The sequence below is a fragment of the Natrix helvetica genome, assembly GCF_964273705.1.
Source record: "Natrix helvetica genome assembly, chromosome: 4".
Taxonomy (NCBI): domain Eukaryota; kingdom Metazoa; phylum Chordata; class Lepidosauria; order Squamata; family Natricidae; genus Natrix; species Natrix helvetica.
Genome location: NC_138550.1, coordinates 105,675,901 through 105,690,916, shown reverse-complemented (window position 1 = coordinate 105,690,916; position 15,016 = coordinate 105,675,901). Strand labels below are relative to the sequence as shown.

Here is a 15,016-nt window from a genome sequence, read left to right as displayed (position 1 = left end):
GATTACCAAGGAATGCTTGGACTTCAGGCTGGACAATTTTGCATAGTGGTTAAAAACAACAAGCTAGAAACTGGAGATCGTGAGTATCAGTCTCACCTTAGCTGGCTAATGTTGGATTAGCCAATCTCTCTCAGCCCTAGGAAGAAGACGAGAGCAGCCACTTTTAGAAAATGGTGCCAGAAAACCCACAATGGCTGGTCTATACAGTTATATCACAACTCATACAGGAGCCCTGGTGGCGCAGTGGTTAGAAGACAGTATGGCAGACTAATTCACCAGGCCTCATTCTGACCTGTAAATGCTTCTAGATTTGCTAAATGTAGATTCCCAACAGGTTACAAGAGTGCATACAAATCAGAATTGAACACCAGTATCTTTTATTATTATTAACAAATGTTTACTGCTGGTGCAGTGGTTAAAAGGCAGTATTTCAGGCTAACTCACACTGCTCATTCCAGGAATTCGATCCTCACTGGCTCAAGGTTGACTCAGCCTTCTATCCTTCCAAGGTCGGTAAAATGAGGACCCAGTGTTGGGGGCAATAGGCTGACTCTCTAAACTGCTTAGAGCAGGGGTGTCAAACTCATGACACGTCATGTGACACATTGCAAGTTTCCCCTTCACTAAACCAGGGGTGGGCGTGGCCAGTGTGTCATGCATCCGGACCGTAAGCTGCGAGTTTGACACCCCTGGCTTAGAGAGTGCTGTAAAGCACTATGAAATGGCATGTAAGTCTTAAGTGCTATTGCTCTCAGGAATCCATATTGATTTGAAGGTACCCACAAACAACTTTTTAAAAAAACGACCAAGGCAAACAATCTCCATCATAATGTCCAGAATGTTGTAGGGCTTCATTCATACAGACACTAGGAGTTGAACACAAACTTGAAGATATCTTTGGCTTTTTACCAATCCATGTTGAGAGGTTTTCTAACGGGTAAATTGTGTAAAACAGTAAATTATCCAATTTTCATGGTGCTCCTGCAAGATTCCTTTGCCCAGTGAGATTCCAGAAGGAAAGTTCTAGCAAATGACGTCAACCATTCTCCCAGATGTAGATCAGATGCTGTGTAAGAAGTAGGAAACCTTATTTATTCTTGTATTATTTCTAAAAGAGTGATGAAAAAACAATTTGATCTTGGGGATGCTGCAATGGTCATAAGTCACTTTTTTCAGTGCTGTTGTAACTTCAAAAGGTTACTAAATGAATAGTTGCAAATCGAGGATTACCTGCACAGTACTCAAGTTACTACCTAGAGAAAACCAGGTGCAATATATAATCCTAATAAGGATACACTCACTAAGTAGCATTTCTGCAGCCTGCAAGAACTATATTAGAAGCAGTGATCAAGCATCAGCATGATAAGGATGATAGATACTAGTCTGTTTGGAAATGGACAGACTAAGGCTAAAAATAAAAGATAAAGGAGATACAGAATACTATGCAATGTGGGATAGATTCTACAAATGGTGAGAAACAGGAGGTAGAAGTTGGAATGAGAAAGAATCAGGTTAGGTGGACATGGAAAGGTACTATGTAGGTATTAGAATGTAGGTATTAGAATGATAGATAACTTGACATTTTAGAATATGATGGTCAAAAATAAGTGCATGACACTAGCACTGTTTAAAATAGTATATATGTTATTTGTTTTTACTTTTGTTTGATGGCAAGTGGAATGCCAGGACAATTACACGGTATTCAATATATTTATATGTAAACAATAAATATATATATATATTTTAAAAAGCATCAGCATTATTCCAAACCTCGTTTTTTTGACGTGCTAGCATTTATTATAACTGCATCCAGAAATGCCTTTTTCTACTCCAATTTAATTTACTCCAAAAATGGCAGTACGGTCATTCTTCAATGCAAAATTTCTTATCTGCAAGCCAAGAAATTCAATTTCAAATGATCGACTGAATTCAGCGGATCTTAGAGATTATACAACTGATACTTAATTTACTACTGCAGCAACCATTCCGGCTGAAACCGAAATCAGCACAGAAATCAACGGAAACGTCCCGCCTGCGAAGTACTTTTATTTAAGAGCTGGCGGTCAAGGCCACCATTGGATGAACTAGGCGTGACGTATCCTATTTCTGCCGCTCGGCCGGAACGCCACCTGCTGGCGGTCGAGCGTTAAGGTTACTGACCGAGATATGTAATGGGCAGATGGGCTGATAAACTTGGAAGAAAGTTGTCTGCGCGATTTTGCGGTTCTGGATTTACAGAGTTACCCTTTCCTGTGAGTTGCATCTTCTAACGTGACTTCGTTCCGTATTTTATTCATCCCCGTTATAAACAGTGGGGAAAGGGGGGGGGGGTGGACACCATTCTGATCTCGTGTGCTTTTTATGCCCTGCTTGCCTGCTCCAATTTCTGAAAGATCCCTTTACGCTTCCCAGCCGAGCCGCTGCACTGGGTGGCTGAATCCTTCCCCCAAAACCAAGGGAAGTGCCCCATTTCCCCTTCTTCTGCAGGATGCTGGCGATAGGCGAGAATAAAAGCAGATCGCAGCTCAGGCGGAGGTCTACAACAGGTACATTATTCGAGCCACTTTGGTGGTGCCTGGAGTGATTGGCGTGCAAACGGCGGTGTAGGTGCAGGATTAGGGGACGTCTGCGTAGTTTAAGAGTATGTGTGGCTTTCCACAAAACAGCAACCAAGAAAAGGACAATTGCCCGCCGTGAGATTGAAAGGTTTAAAGCAGGGTGGTGTTTTTTTTTAAAAAAAAAAAAACTTGGCCACAGAGATGGCTAAACGTCATCTGCCAGAATTCACACATTTAAAAAGTGGCCAGATTGGAGAAACGCTGCTTCCAACTGTCTATGAAGATTCTCACTCGTGCAGGTTCCAAAAAGGCAACTGGACTTTTCTTGGTTTTCTTTTCCTTTGAAAACGAAAAGCAAAACTTTTTTTAAAAGAGAAAAGAATCGTCTTAGTTGTCTTTTGGGAAAAGCACTTTTTGAGGCGCTGCTTTTAACGTTCGCCAGACCCCGCAATATTTTTCTAGGCGCCAAGGAGTTTGGTTGCCTCCGGCAGTTGCAAACCATCTTCGCCAGCCAGCTTCCGCCTGCTCCGGGTAGACGCGCCCCCTGGCATTCAGAGAACGGGGAGAGCGGTTCTAGGAAATACAATCGCTAATACGCAAGTCCGAGGATAGTGTGTATTTTCAAGATTAACGGGAAAGTGCTTGTTCTTTGGAAGAAGCGTGTGGCACAGAGACTCAAGCAAACAGATCCCCCCCCCCCCAATGTGTAGATTATCCAGTTTCCTTACACACACACACTCCACCCCCATTATTTACTCCGATCTGACCTATTGTGTTCACTGGGAATTATTTGCCAGGTTTATAGCGGGGTTCGCATGGCGCAGTTAAGGGTATGCTGAACAAACCCGTTCTTTCTGTTCATTCAACATGCTGAGCCAAAGCCAAACAGCCGCCTTGCGGGACGTGTGAATCCAATGGATCTACAGCTTCTACACAGTTCGGTGCAGGTTTTTAGTATGAAATCCTACTGGGTTAAATGGGATTTACTCATACCTAGGAATTCTGTCAGCGTTGCAATAGTAAACATGCTTGCATGGTATTGGAATTTACTTTCAACTAAATAATTATAACAGCCTGAGAATTGGTTTCATAAAACACGGATAGGGTTACTTATGGTTAAATTGGTCGAGTTGCAGACAGGATTTTTAAGCAACCCTTTCCTTTCACATGTAGATGTTATAACGGACAAGTTTATATGTTAGTTGTAATTCTAGGCTGATCTGGTTGCCAGCATTTTAATACAGGAGACTTAATTTATTGTTTATCTATAAAAAAATGGATATTGACGGCCTGTAGTACAATTCTTCCAATTAAATTTTATCAATACAATCAAAGATCAGCAATAGCAAAGAGAATAAAACAAGAAAGGCAAGATAAACAAAGCATCCAGCCTGAAAACCTTATCACTTATTTACTACTTGTAGCTGCATTTTCACTGCAGTTACAGCCTCACCTTCTTCAGGTAGATAAAAAGGCAGCTCTTGTAAATCCAATTGACTAAGTATAGAAAATTCATTTTTGATTGAAATTTGGAGAAATGTCTTTATCATTAAGGAAATTTTGACAGTAGAACCAGTTAGTTGGGAGATGGCAGGCTTAATCTAACGGAAGTCTTCTGGAAAAGTCTCAACAACCATCTTTGAAGATTTTTGATTTCCAAACTCTCTTTGTGAAGCATAGGATTTAGTCTACAAGAATCAGCAATCTAGCAGAGCCAGGGAATCCAATACCAAATAAAATACCACCTGTTGTACTCTCCTCAAATTAAAACGAAACATGTTTGAAATCTGAGAACCTTGACACATTTTACAAGATTCCAGGGATCTAGCCCATAATTTCAGGATAAATTTTTAGCTACATCGGAAAAAAAATGAGAGTAAAAATATCTGGGATTTGAAAATATTGTTCACGTCTCCCAGTTGCCATAAACTATCATTTACAGATTGCAGTGCTGCACTTGTGTATTAAGCAAAAGCAAACGACATACTGATTTATCTAGACAATGTATTAACTGCCATTTTAACATTTCTGGGTGGTTAAATCATGACAAATGCCATTTTAAAAAGTAAGGAAAGTAAGGATGAAAAATCAAACAAATACTGAAGATTAAAATACTCAAAAATTTATACATATGTTTTAGGCTCTTAGAACAGAAAATGCACAAACCAAGATTTTATCACCATGGGCTTCTTACTAATCCAGAATTAAAACAATCAATTTTCAAATTCCTGGTTAGAAACATAATATAAAATCAACTGGAAAGAGTTAGAAGAGTTGGTGTATATGTCAGGACTAAATTTAAGTACATATAGTGTATGACATGAGTGATTCAAATTTTGTAGAGTTCTATATGTTCTTTCATTTAACTTCAGTGTGATTGAAAGATATTTTAGTACATTTATACCAGCAGACTTGGTTCTACATAAGGTGAGGTTGCAATTACCTTGCTTGATTTTCAACCAGTATTTGCATTTTAGTAATAAAGAAGGTCCTCTTTTTTTCTCTTTGCAGGTCTGCAAAATGGCGGAAAGACCTATGTGGGAGCAAATTGGAACAAGTTTTGTACAGCTGTATTATCAACAGTTTGATACCAATAGAGAACAATTAGGCGCCCTTTATGTATGTATAGTAACATCTCTTTGTTCAAAACAGTGGTTATCCTGTTGATGCAATGAATGGATTATTGGCTCGAGGGTGCTGTTGTTTCTACTAAAGCAGCGAAAGTTGTAATTCAAAGGCCTAATTCCCAGCCCAGGCATTAATTGAGCAACTTCAAGAAATTGGATGGAAAACAGCTACAGCTAGTCCTTGACTTATGATCGATTCTCAGCAAGTGTTTGAAATTACAGTAGTTACCCTCCTATTGCACCCAGTTCAGAATTCTGAAGCCCAGCCTCTCCCCCTGCAGTTATATGACCATGTTTTGGGCACTGGGCAAGGCACCCAAATTTATAGCCAGTTGCAGCATCCTGAAGTCAAGTGACCGTGATTTACAATGTTTTTGCTGAAAACCAGTGTTTACTTCCAATTTTTGGCAAAAATGCCCCATAGCTTTACAATTAATCACAAAAGAAGTTGTGTAATTGATTGGTCACATGAATAACTTACTGTACTTTATGACCATCAAGAGTTATGACCATAATGGGCAGGCTCTATTCGGTTGATAAGTTGAGGGCTGCCTGTAGTTGCTTCACTTTTAAGTTATTTTGCTTCATGCTGGCCAGAGTAGAAGTTTGGAAGCTTGTTCTCAATAGGCAGTTTAGCATTTGTGTTTATAACTCACATTTTTGGGGGGAGTTGGCATGGCTGGTGAGCTCTTACTAGCTGCTCTGAGAGATTGGGCTAGTTTGGTTTGAAATCCAACTCCTTTTTATGGCTTTCGGTCCATGTCCATTATATTAGCATCCTTTTTGCTGCTACACTATCTTTGCTACCATTAACACTGTGAGTGTGCCAAATGGAGATTAAATCTAGAAACCAGAATGGACAATTATTATTATTTTATTTTCTGGAGAGGGACGTATAGGCTAAACTTTTAAGAAATTTCTGTCAAGTGATGAATGGAAGAGTTGAAGATGTCAGTGGCAAAAAAAAGGATATTGGTACATATGTTTCTATTTTCATTTTTGGTATCTCTTTGCTCTCTCTCCAGCTCCTTTTCTTTCTTTCTCTTGACAGGTTCTGATAAGAATCATTTCTATATATCATTCTGAGGTCCAATATGTAGAAAATATTGGAAAAGTTCTTGGGAGGGTAGGTGGCTAATTCATTGAGAATTTCATGCCCGAGACTAGATCTATGCCTAGATCTGAGATTATTGAAAGCCCACATGGAGTTTGCAAGAACGATCTGTCCAGATCTGTGATTATATATCTGTATATTTTCTTTCCTTTGATAATTTCGATACGCATGGTACTGAAATGTGTCCCTGTTTCACAGACAGATGCTTCCTGTTTGTCTTGGGAAGGCCAGCAGTTCCAAGGAAAAGCTTCAATTATGGAAAAATTAATGGTATGTTATTTATCAGATAAATACATAATTGTTCAATATTATGTGTAACATCTTATTCCAAATAATTATTTGGAACATGCTTCTTATTGGGAAGGTCAGATAAGAGTCCTTGTGGACTCCCTTGTTTTCTATGGATATGTGGTATCTTTTTAGGTCTCAATGGTGTTTTTGTTTTGTTTTGTTTTTTGGATAACAGACGCTTCCTTTCCAAAAAATTCAGCATAATATAACATCCCAGGATCATCAGCCAGCTCCTGACAATTGTATCCTTAGTATGATTGTTGGCCAATTGAAGGTAAGATTTGTTATTGTTTTATCTTTGGTTAAGATCTGTTCAAAGCTTCTAAGATTTAACATAAAACTGTGAATATTAAAGCATCCAGAATGCATTTAACGCTGTATTAACTGTTGCATAAACAGAAACTATTTTTCTCGAAATATGTTAGTTGCAATATAATGCATACACTAGCTTTATCAAAATATCACATCAGATTCAGAACAATCTTATCAAAAGCATTAAATCCTTTTGATTTGTTTATGTTGAAATTGTTGAGCTTCAAAAATGCATGCTTTTGCTTGCTATTTTTTTCTATCATATGTAAATTACTGTGTGGAATGTATTTATGTGTTAAACCACTAACATTAAGCTTGTATTCTCTCACGGTAGGTAGACAATGATCCAGTAATGGGATTCCACCAGATGTTTGTTCTCAAAAACATGAATGACAAATGGGTTTGTTCTAATGACATATTTAGGTTGGCTCTGTATAATTTTGCCTGAAATTTCTGCTCTTAGTTTACACACTACAAATATCATATCAATGTTGGCTTTTAAGTGTGTCTGAGTTATTTTCTTTCTGTAACTGCAACTGAAAAGCATTTATCTATTAATTGAAATAATTGTAAATAGTTGCAGTATTACATACCCTTTAATGTAAAACATTTAATACTTTATGAGAAAATAGTTTGTCCATTTTAACTATATGAAGCTTGTGGAGATAACACAGTGTATCAGTGTATACACATTTCTTATACAAACAACAGTTTGGCAATAAAATAATCTGCATGCAGTTTTAGTGAACCAAAAAGATTTGTTATGTCTAAATACCCTTTTTTTTCACATGATTCAAATGTAATAATATTTTCATGTTATTTCTTAACAATGTGATGTTTACTTTAAAAAGTAATCCTTGTTTGTTGCAAATGTTCTGTAGCCATGTACATATAGATGTTAATTCATGTAAGGGTGTCAGTGATGTAACAGCACATACCGTAATTGAAAACTGAAGCTGACTAAACTGATATTGTAAATCACCATAAGAAAAAGAAATACGATCAGTGGGTCTCCCTTCTATATTACAAGACTCAATCCAAGTGCCAAGATGAAAACTTCCCATCCACAATATTGATTTAGTTTAAAGACCGTGGAGTCACGTACGGTAGTTATTCTTTTAAAATGGTAGCAAAGAAGTCACGTAACATCTGCTGCATCCATCCTCTTTCAACTGCATCTTTGTAGTACTTTGTTTTTGAACAAAAATCCCTTACATGTATAATGTAGCCAACAAAACCCCTTAAATTTACACCACTCTGTTTTCACTTTATTAAAAAATGATAATGTTTAATGCAGTTTCTAAAGTAAAATGCCTTCTCTTAGGAAATAAAATAACTTCCAGGGGTGGGCTGCTGGGGGTTCGCAGGAGTTCGGGAGAACCTCTAGCTACGATTCTGTATATTCGGATAACCCCCAAATACCACTCCTGGCTGACCCCTCCCCTCCCAGGAGTCCCTAAGTGGCCCGTTTTGGATGCAGGTAAGTGTGCGGAGGCTCGGGGAGGGCAAAAAACAGGCCTACAGGAGGTTTGGGAACCTGGGGAGGCCATTTTCGCCCTCCCAGAAGCTCAAGGAAAGCCTCCAGAGCGTGGGGAGGGCAAAAACGCCCCCCCCCAACCATGGTGCAGGAGGACGACCAGGCCATGCCCACCATGACCACACCCATGCAGCAACCGGGCAGAGAACCCCTTGCTAAAAATTTTGAAGATTTTTGCTTAGATCATAAGAATATAAACATGCAGTTAATTTGTAGTGATTCAGTTGCATATTGTACCTTGTTTTCTGAGCAGTGAGATGTTTGAAGTAGTTTCTTACTCAGGTTTAGTTTCCTTTGGAAAGAGATTGCCGAAGACTAGCTACCATTTTATTATTTAGATTTATTAAGAGAGGTGCAATGTTTGCCACCTAAATATTATGATGGAACTCCAATGCATATCTCTTAAATTGGATTTAGAAGGAACCATCTAACATTCCAAAATGCTTGCAGTGGTTAAAACACAGCCTTCTGCTCCATTGCACTCTCTAACTCAGACGTTGCATTATTTATCCTTTGCTTAGAAAAAGCAGAAAAGTGGCTTTTAAATGTTTTTTTTAAGGACTGTTGACTTGAAGGCAGCAAAATAAATATTTTTTCTTCATTTACCATGACATATTTTTTCCAGAAATGATATGAATCCTGATGTTAGGCCTCTTATTTTTTGCTAATCCATGATTCCAAGGAAAGATACAGATTCCAGGAAAAAGAAATACATCTTATCTTGATTTCTATTATATAATAGAGCCAGTCTATTCTACATAACAAAGATCTACCTCCTTCAGGCAGAGCCATAATAGGAATCCCAAAGGCCTTTCATTACATCATCAGCCAGCAACAGTTCAACCAAGCTTGGGACTCTAAAGACAACCTACAGAGTTGCCCCTGCATGGCCCCATGGAGTCTGACAACCAATCAGAATACAAGCTCAAATTCAATAGCTCAGAGAGGGCATAAAACCTAGGGACTCTCAGCATCTCTCCCCTTTTTTCTTCAGGATCTTCACAAGGAATGTGATCCCCTTCTTCCCCCAGGACCTCAAACCATGTGGTCCTGTCCACCATTAAAAACCGTCTTTCAAAACAGCCACTATGTTTCCAGTGTCTTTCTCCCCACTTAGAACTGAACCCAGAAGGACATTTCTTCCAACAATGGGTTGAGAATAGAGCATTGTTAATTTCAGGAGATGTTCCTCTTGATTCTTACATATATGCTGGCCACCTCCCCATTTAGAAACCATATGAAACGTCAGCATCAATGTATTTGCATATCTGCTATAGAAAAAGTATATACAAGTGGGATGCTGATTGGCTCACATCCTCCATCTCATTGCTCCAAATTTAGAGCCATCTTTAGACTGGCCAAATGCATGGACTGGAAGAAAGGATGAGGACCCCCTCCCTAATTGTGAATGATGCCTCCTGTTAGAAGATTACAGCTTGAATTTGACTGTCCAGTGGACTGTTCTCACAAGAGAACTTTCTCACCTGAGTTATTTGTAGATTCTCCAAATAGATAGGTATATTAGTTACATATATATCTCAAAAACAAGTTAAACTGAAGCTATAGGTTGTTGTCCTTTGAATGCACATTATCCCTGATTAGTGGGGCTTCAGTACAGAGATGTCCCCAAAGGAAAAAAAATAATTGAATATTTTGGTTTAATAATGAAAAGTTGGTAGGGATTAGCAAACCAAAGGAACATACAACATACTTCAAAAAACAACAACAACCATATACTTTGGTTTGAAACTTGTCCAGCATTTTTCAAAAGCCAAACTATTCTAAATACTGTAACTTAAACCATCACATCACTCAGCTCTTCCTATTTTTGTCATCAACTGTAACTGAAGAAGATATTAATTATGCGCTTTGACTCTTTTCCTTCATTGAACTCTCTCCCTTAATGCCGGCCTCTGCGGTCATATAACAATTATGTAACTTTGGAAAAGTTGGAAAATAGTTATTAGAAAGTAAGTCTGTCTATATCATAGTTAAAACAGCTGTTGTCGACCACAACCCAGCAGACGTACAGCTGTTGACTTTGAAGCATGCTTGGACAGATGAGTGGACAACTGCCAGTCTCTTTGAGTGATACCAGCAGTTCATTCAGTGATGATCCCTTCTTTATAAACTATTGCTTTCTGCAGTGGCCAATTTTGGCTATGTTCAATACTGTCTTTGATTTATTTCTTAGTGGTTCTCACTATCTCTTATTTGTCCTCTTGTGAGTAGCCTAAAGGGAGATGGTGGGGGAGAGAATGTAAGTGGTGGCAAACAACCTGTACTATGTCTTGGGAAACATAACTTTCTCAAGGTGAGTTGAAGGGATGACATCAGAATAGGGCCCTTAGGTTCAAATAAGTGCCACCTCTTTAGTTGAAAAGCTGATCAATTTTCACATTTGCTCACTGGCTGATCTTTGGGATAAGAGTTTGAAAAGGCACTGTTAAACAGCTCAGTATCTTTGTAAATGCCACCATCAATGCTGTCTTGAAGTTACAAAATGAAATAACTCATTTCATATATCACCCTTCAGAACCACATGCCTCTCGAAGATGAGGTGTCTATTTTGATAAATGATACCAGTTGTTCGTATATGGATAGGATTCTTTCCTGGGGATACTCCTGCAATTTTCAAGTAGGTATGTTAGAAAGTAGTAGAAAGCCAACCTAATGCCATGTTAGAAGGGGAGTTATTTCTTTACCATTGCACAGTAGCAAGAAACCAGTGTAGATCAATTAGAATGGAATGTAAGGACAAATGTTACGTCAATTAGAAAGTGACAACTTAGGCTATTTCTTAAAAAAAAAAACTGAAAATTTTAGAACTAGATGTGCTCTAAAAGCTTTTATACCTGATTATAAAAAATGTTCCATCCCTCCATGAGGTTGATTGCCCTCAGTGCTCAGTGATTTTGCCTTGTGTGCTAAATAAAAATTTGGATTCTAAATTGTGGCGTGTGGTGTTTTGACCTGAGCAAGGAAGGAATTCTTTCAACAGTATTTTTCCATCAAGTAAATAAAGAAAGATACATGGATATATTTATATGCACATACAGTATAATACTGAAATAAGGGTACAAAAGTATAATTTTGTTACATTTTGAGATCTACACTGGTAGCAACTAATAACTTCAGGAACTTTGCTATCTGGAAAATTCTACCACATTAAGAAAATAGGTAAAAGTGACAATTCAACAGAGCTATTAAACTGATTAGATAATTTTCAGATTTTTTTTCTATTCTTTATTGTCAACAATCATGTTTCCCTGGTGCTATTCTGATAAAATGAAACAGATCTTTGACTAAACCTAACTATTTTTTAAAAAAATAAAGATGCTTTAAAGATTTTATTGTTTCACCCTATTTACATAATTTAATGAGGGTTCTTTTGAAACAGCACTTTTGGAAGGAAATTAACACATCTATATACATCAGGTGCCATTCATATATTCTGAAATATAAGATTATAAAATAGATATAAGTACTATTGTAAACAATAATCTTGGATTATAGATTTCTTCCTGTGGATAAAATATTTCTACTAACGTACTCATTGAAATGAAATTTTAAGATATTCCTCGTTTAGTAAGGCATCACAGAATATATGTTTCTTGTACCAAGCTTTGACATTAAAGGAAGATGCAGTATCTTAACATCAAGGATGAATTTGTGAAATTGTTTAGTTTTGGAAAAGCAAGTATCCCATCACAAAACACAAGAAAGGATACATTCTCCTCCCCCCCCCCTAAATTGTTTGCATACAATATCAGTTGGACTTTCCTCATTTTGATTAGTTGAAATGATTTTTTTAAAGAAACTGGACAAGAAGTACTTTCAGACTTACAAGATTTCTATCCACTCACCTTTACAGTCCAGAAAACTAGAGTGGGTCCTTCCTGAGACATTTACCAGGTGTCCATTGCTTCTGCAGGCTAAGCTGCCACTTATCTGATTATCGCCTAGTCTAGTTGTTTTTCGTGTCTCCCAGATCATTCCCACATACCATTAGAGTTAGATACTCTCTTCTATTGAAACAATTTGTCAGTTCTTGGTATACTTTTTGTCCCATTATCTTGTTTATCTAAGGCAGGGGTCCTCAAGCTATGGCCTGGATGCCAGATATGGCCCGCTGAAGCCATTAATCCGGCCCGCGGAGGACTACAAGGCTGCCCCACCCACGTCGCCCCGCCTACCACCTGCCTTCTGGAGGCCAGGGTGGCCAAAAACGGGCCCATTTTCCCCCTCCCCGGCCTCCAGAGAGAGAGTGAGGGTAGGAGAGTGAGAGTGAGACACACACACACAAACAGAAGTCTCTCATACACACCCCATGGCAGCCACATCCCTCCACTAATCTCCTTTCCACCCAAGGCCTAAAACAAATTAAAGTTTCTTGTGTATTGTTTGGACTACTACATTGGCCACACCCATCTGGTCACATGACCACCTAGCCATGCCCCACAGCTGGTCCGCCCCCCAGCAGACCGAGGGACCATGAATTGGCCCCGTTTAAAAAGTTTGAAGACCCCTGATCTAAGGTATATTGAGAACTCTCTATTTTCAGGAGCTAACACAACACTGAAGGAAATAAAAATTAAGTAATCTTAGGGCTAAGTTGGGGAGAGATCACCCAGGATCAGGACTATCTATGTGTAATTAAGAATTGACACCGACTTTTTAAGACCAATCTATCAAAACGTTAGTACAGATCTTGGGACAATTCAATTTTATGCACAGAACTAAATAAGGTGAGTACTGTGATAAAAGCATTCCAGTACAATGAGATTCTGGACAATAATTTGTGTTTAACAATGATATATGTACAGTTAATAAATTCTTCCTCATTCTCTGCTCTGAAGAATTGGGAAGCCTCCATATTTGGGGATTCGGGTAAGAGAAAAAAGAAGGGGAATGTTCAGTTGTACAAAAAGAATTTGAGTTTTTTTCACAATTATTATTATATTTCTATTTATAATAAAACTTACAATCTGTCTTTTCCAGTAAGGTTCACAAAATATTAAAACACATTTTTCATTAAAAACACAGCTAAACTGGTCATTAATAGTAAACCATCAGCAAAATTATCAACTAAAATGCTCCATTGCAGTATGAGAAGTAATCTTAAAATGGTAGTATATTGACATATTGAGAGAGAGAAAATAAAAATGTCTTTCATGCCAGAAAAATAGTAAATTTGGCATTGTTGGAAGAAATGTCCATCTGGGTTCAGTTCCAAGTGGGGAGAAAGACACTGGAAACATGGAGACTGCTTGGAAAGATGGTTTTAATGGTGGACAGGACCACATGGTTTGAGTTCTTGTGGGAAAAGAGAAGAGATGCTGAGGGTGCCCTGGGTTGTATGCCCTCTCTGGGCTTTTGAATTTGAGCTTGTATTCTGATTGATTGCCAGACTCCCATGGGGCCATGCAGGGGCAACTCTGTAGGCTGTCCTGTGTCCCAGGCTTGGTTGAGCCTTGCTTGATGATGATGTAATGAAAGGGCTTTGGGATTCCTATTATGGCTCTGTCTGAAAGAGGTAGATTGTTGTTATGTAGAATAGACTGGCTCAGGCCTTAATGGCCCATTGACAAAAATGGGGTGGGGGCTGGGTTTCTGCCTCCTTTTTAGAGGAAATATTCTGCTCTTTTTAAGATTTCCTAAAATATTTCATTTTTCTAGGAGAGGGGTGGGTGCTAACTTCTTACAGCACATAGGTCACAAATATTCTATTAGGCTTTCTGAGTTGATGGCCATCACTGATTCTCCTTTAGCTATTGGTGCCAACCTATGAAGAGTTTTGTAACTGAAAGTAGGATCTTAAATTAAGACTGGAAACAAAGTAGAAGTTAGAGAAGGTGGTGTAATATTAAAATAATATGATAATATGTTGGTACCGTTGCTGAAATATCCAGAAGTTTCTGGGTTACTTTCAAAGATAGCAATATAACTTATTGCTGCAAGTAAGAAATTTCCAGGGCATGGATTCTTGACGGAAGGCTATCCAAGTATAGTTGTAATTGGCTCTCTGGCCTAAGCTCTTCCAAGTGCTTTCTGCCACAGAAAACCATTAAGCTTCTAAAGACACAGATAGATCTAGGAGTACTTTCAAACTGCTAATATCTTCTTTTAGGGGAAAGCAATCCAGACAGGAAAGCCATCCTTAAGTATAGTAATGCCACCAGCATTCTGATGATGATCCATTCTAAAGCACCAGTATTTTATGTAGTTGGCAAAAACCAGGCTGTAGAATAGACAAGTATGGAGAGTCTCTGAAGGATTATTTCAGAAAGATCATCTCCAAACGATTTTAACAATTTTCCTATCAAGATAAGAAAAACTTAAAAGTTGTACACTTGTTCTTGACCCATCTTTTCTGTTTGACATCTTGGAGAAAGATGACAGCCAAGAGATCTAAAAAGTAAAAACAAAACAAAACATGATAATGAAGTCTACACTAGTGGTGATCATGTAGCATGATCCTAAGCTCCTTCAAAATTATTTTTCATTTCCGAATCATCTTCAGATGTCTACACTTTATTTAAAATTCCATCTCGGAAGCCAAACTACAATATGCTAG

The 15,016-nt window shown here is 38.2% G+C and overlaps 1 protein-coding gene across 2 annotated transcripts; it reads left to right on the top strand.

The window, feature by feature from the left end:
- The first annotated feature begins 2,179 nt into the window (after positions 1 to 2,179).
- On the top strand, positions 2,180 to 8,148 carry LOC309391302 (nuclear transport factor 2-like). 2 transcript variants are annotated; one of them, XM_081951613.1, is made up of 6 exons: positions 2,197 to 2,252; positions 2,488 to 2,546; positions 5,070 to 5,177; positions 6,498 to 6,569; positions 6,766 to 6,864; positions 7,237 to 8,148. In XM_081951613.1, exons 3-6 carry the CDS (start codon positions 5,079 to 5,081, stop codon positions 7,348 to 7,350), a joined length of 384 nt encoding a protein of 127 aa, XP_081807739.1. In that variant the 5' UTR covers positions 2,197 to 2,252; positions 2,488 to 2,546; positions 5,070 to 5,078; the 3' UTR covers positions 7,351 to 8,148. The 2 variants fall into 2 exon arrangements, with proteins under 2 accessions (XP_081807738.1, XP_081807739.1); XM_081951612.1 differs by lacking the exon at positions 2,488 to 2,546 and having other exon boundaries at positions 2,180 to 2,252.
- Positions 8,149 to 15,016: the final 6,868 nt, after the last annotated feature.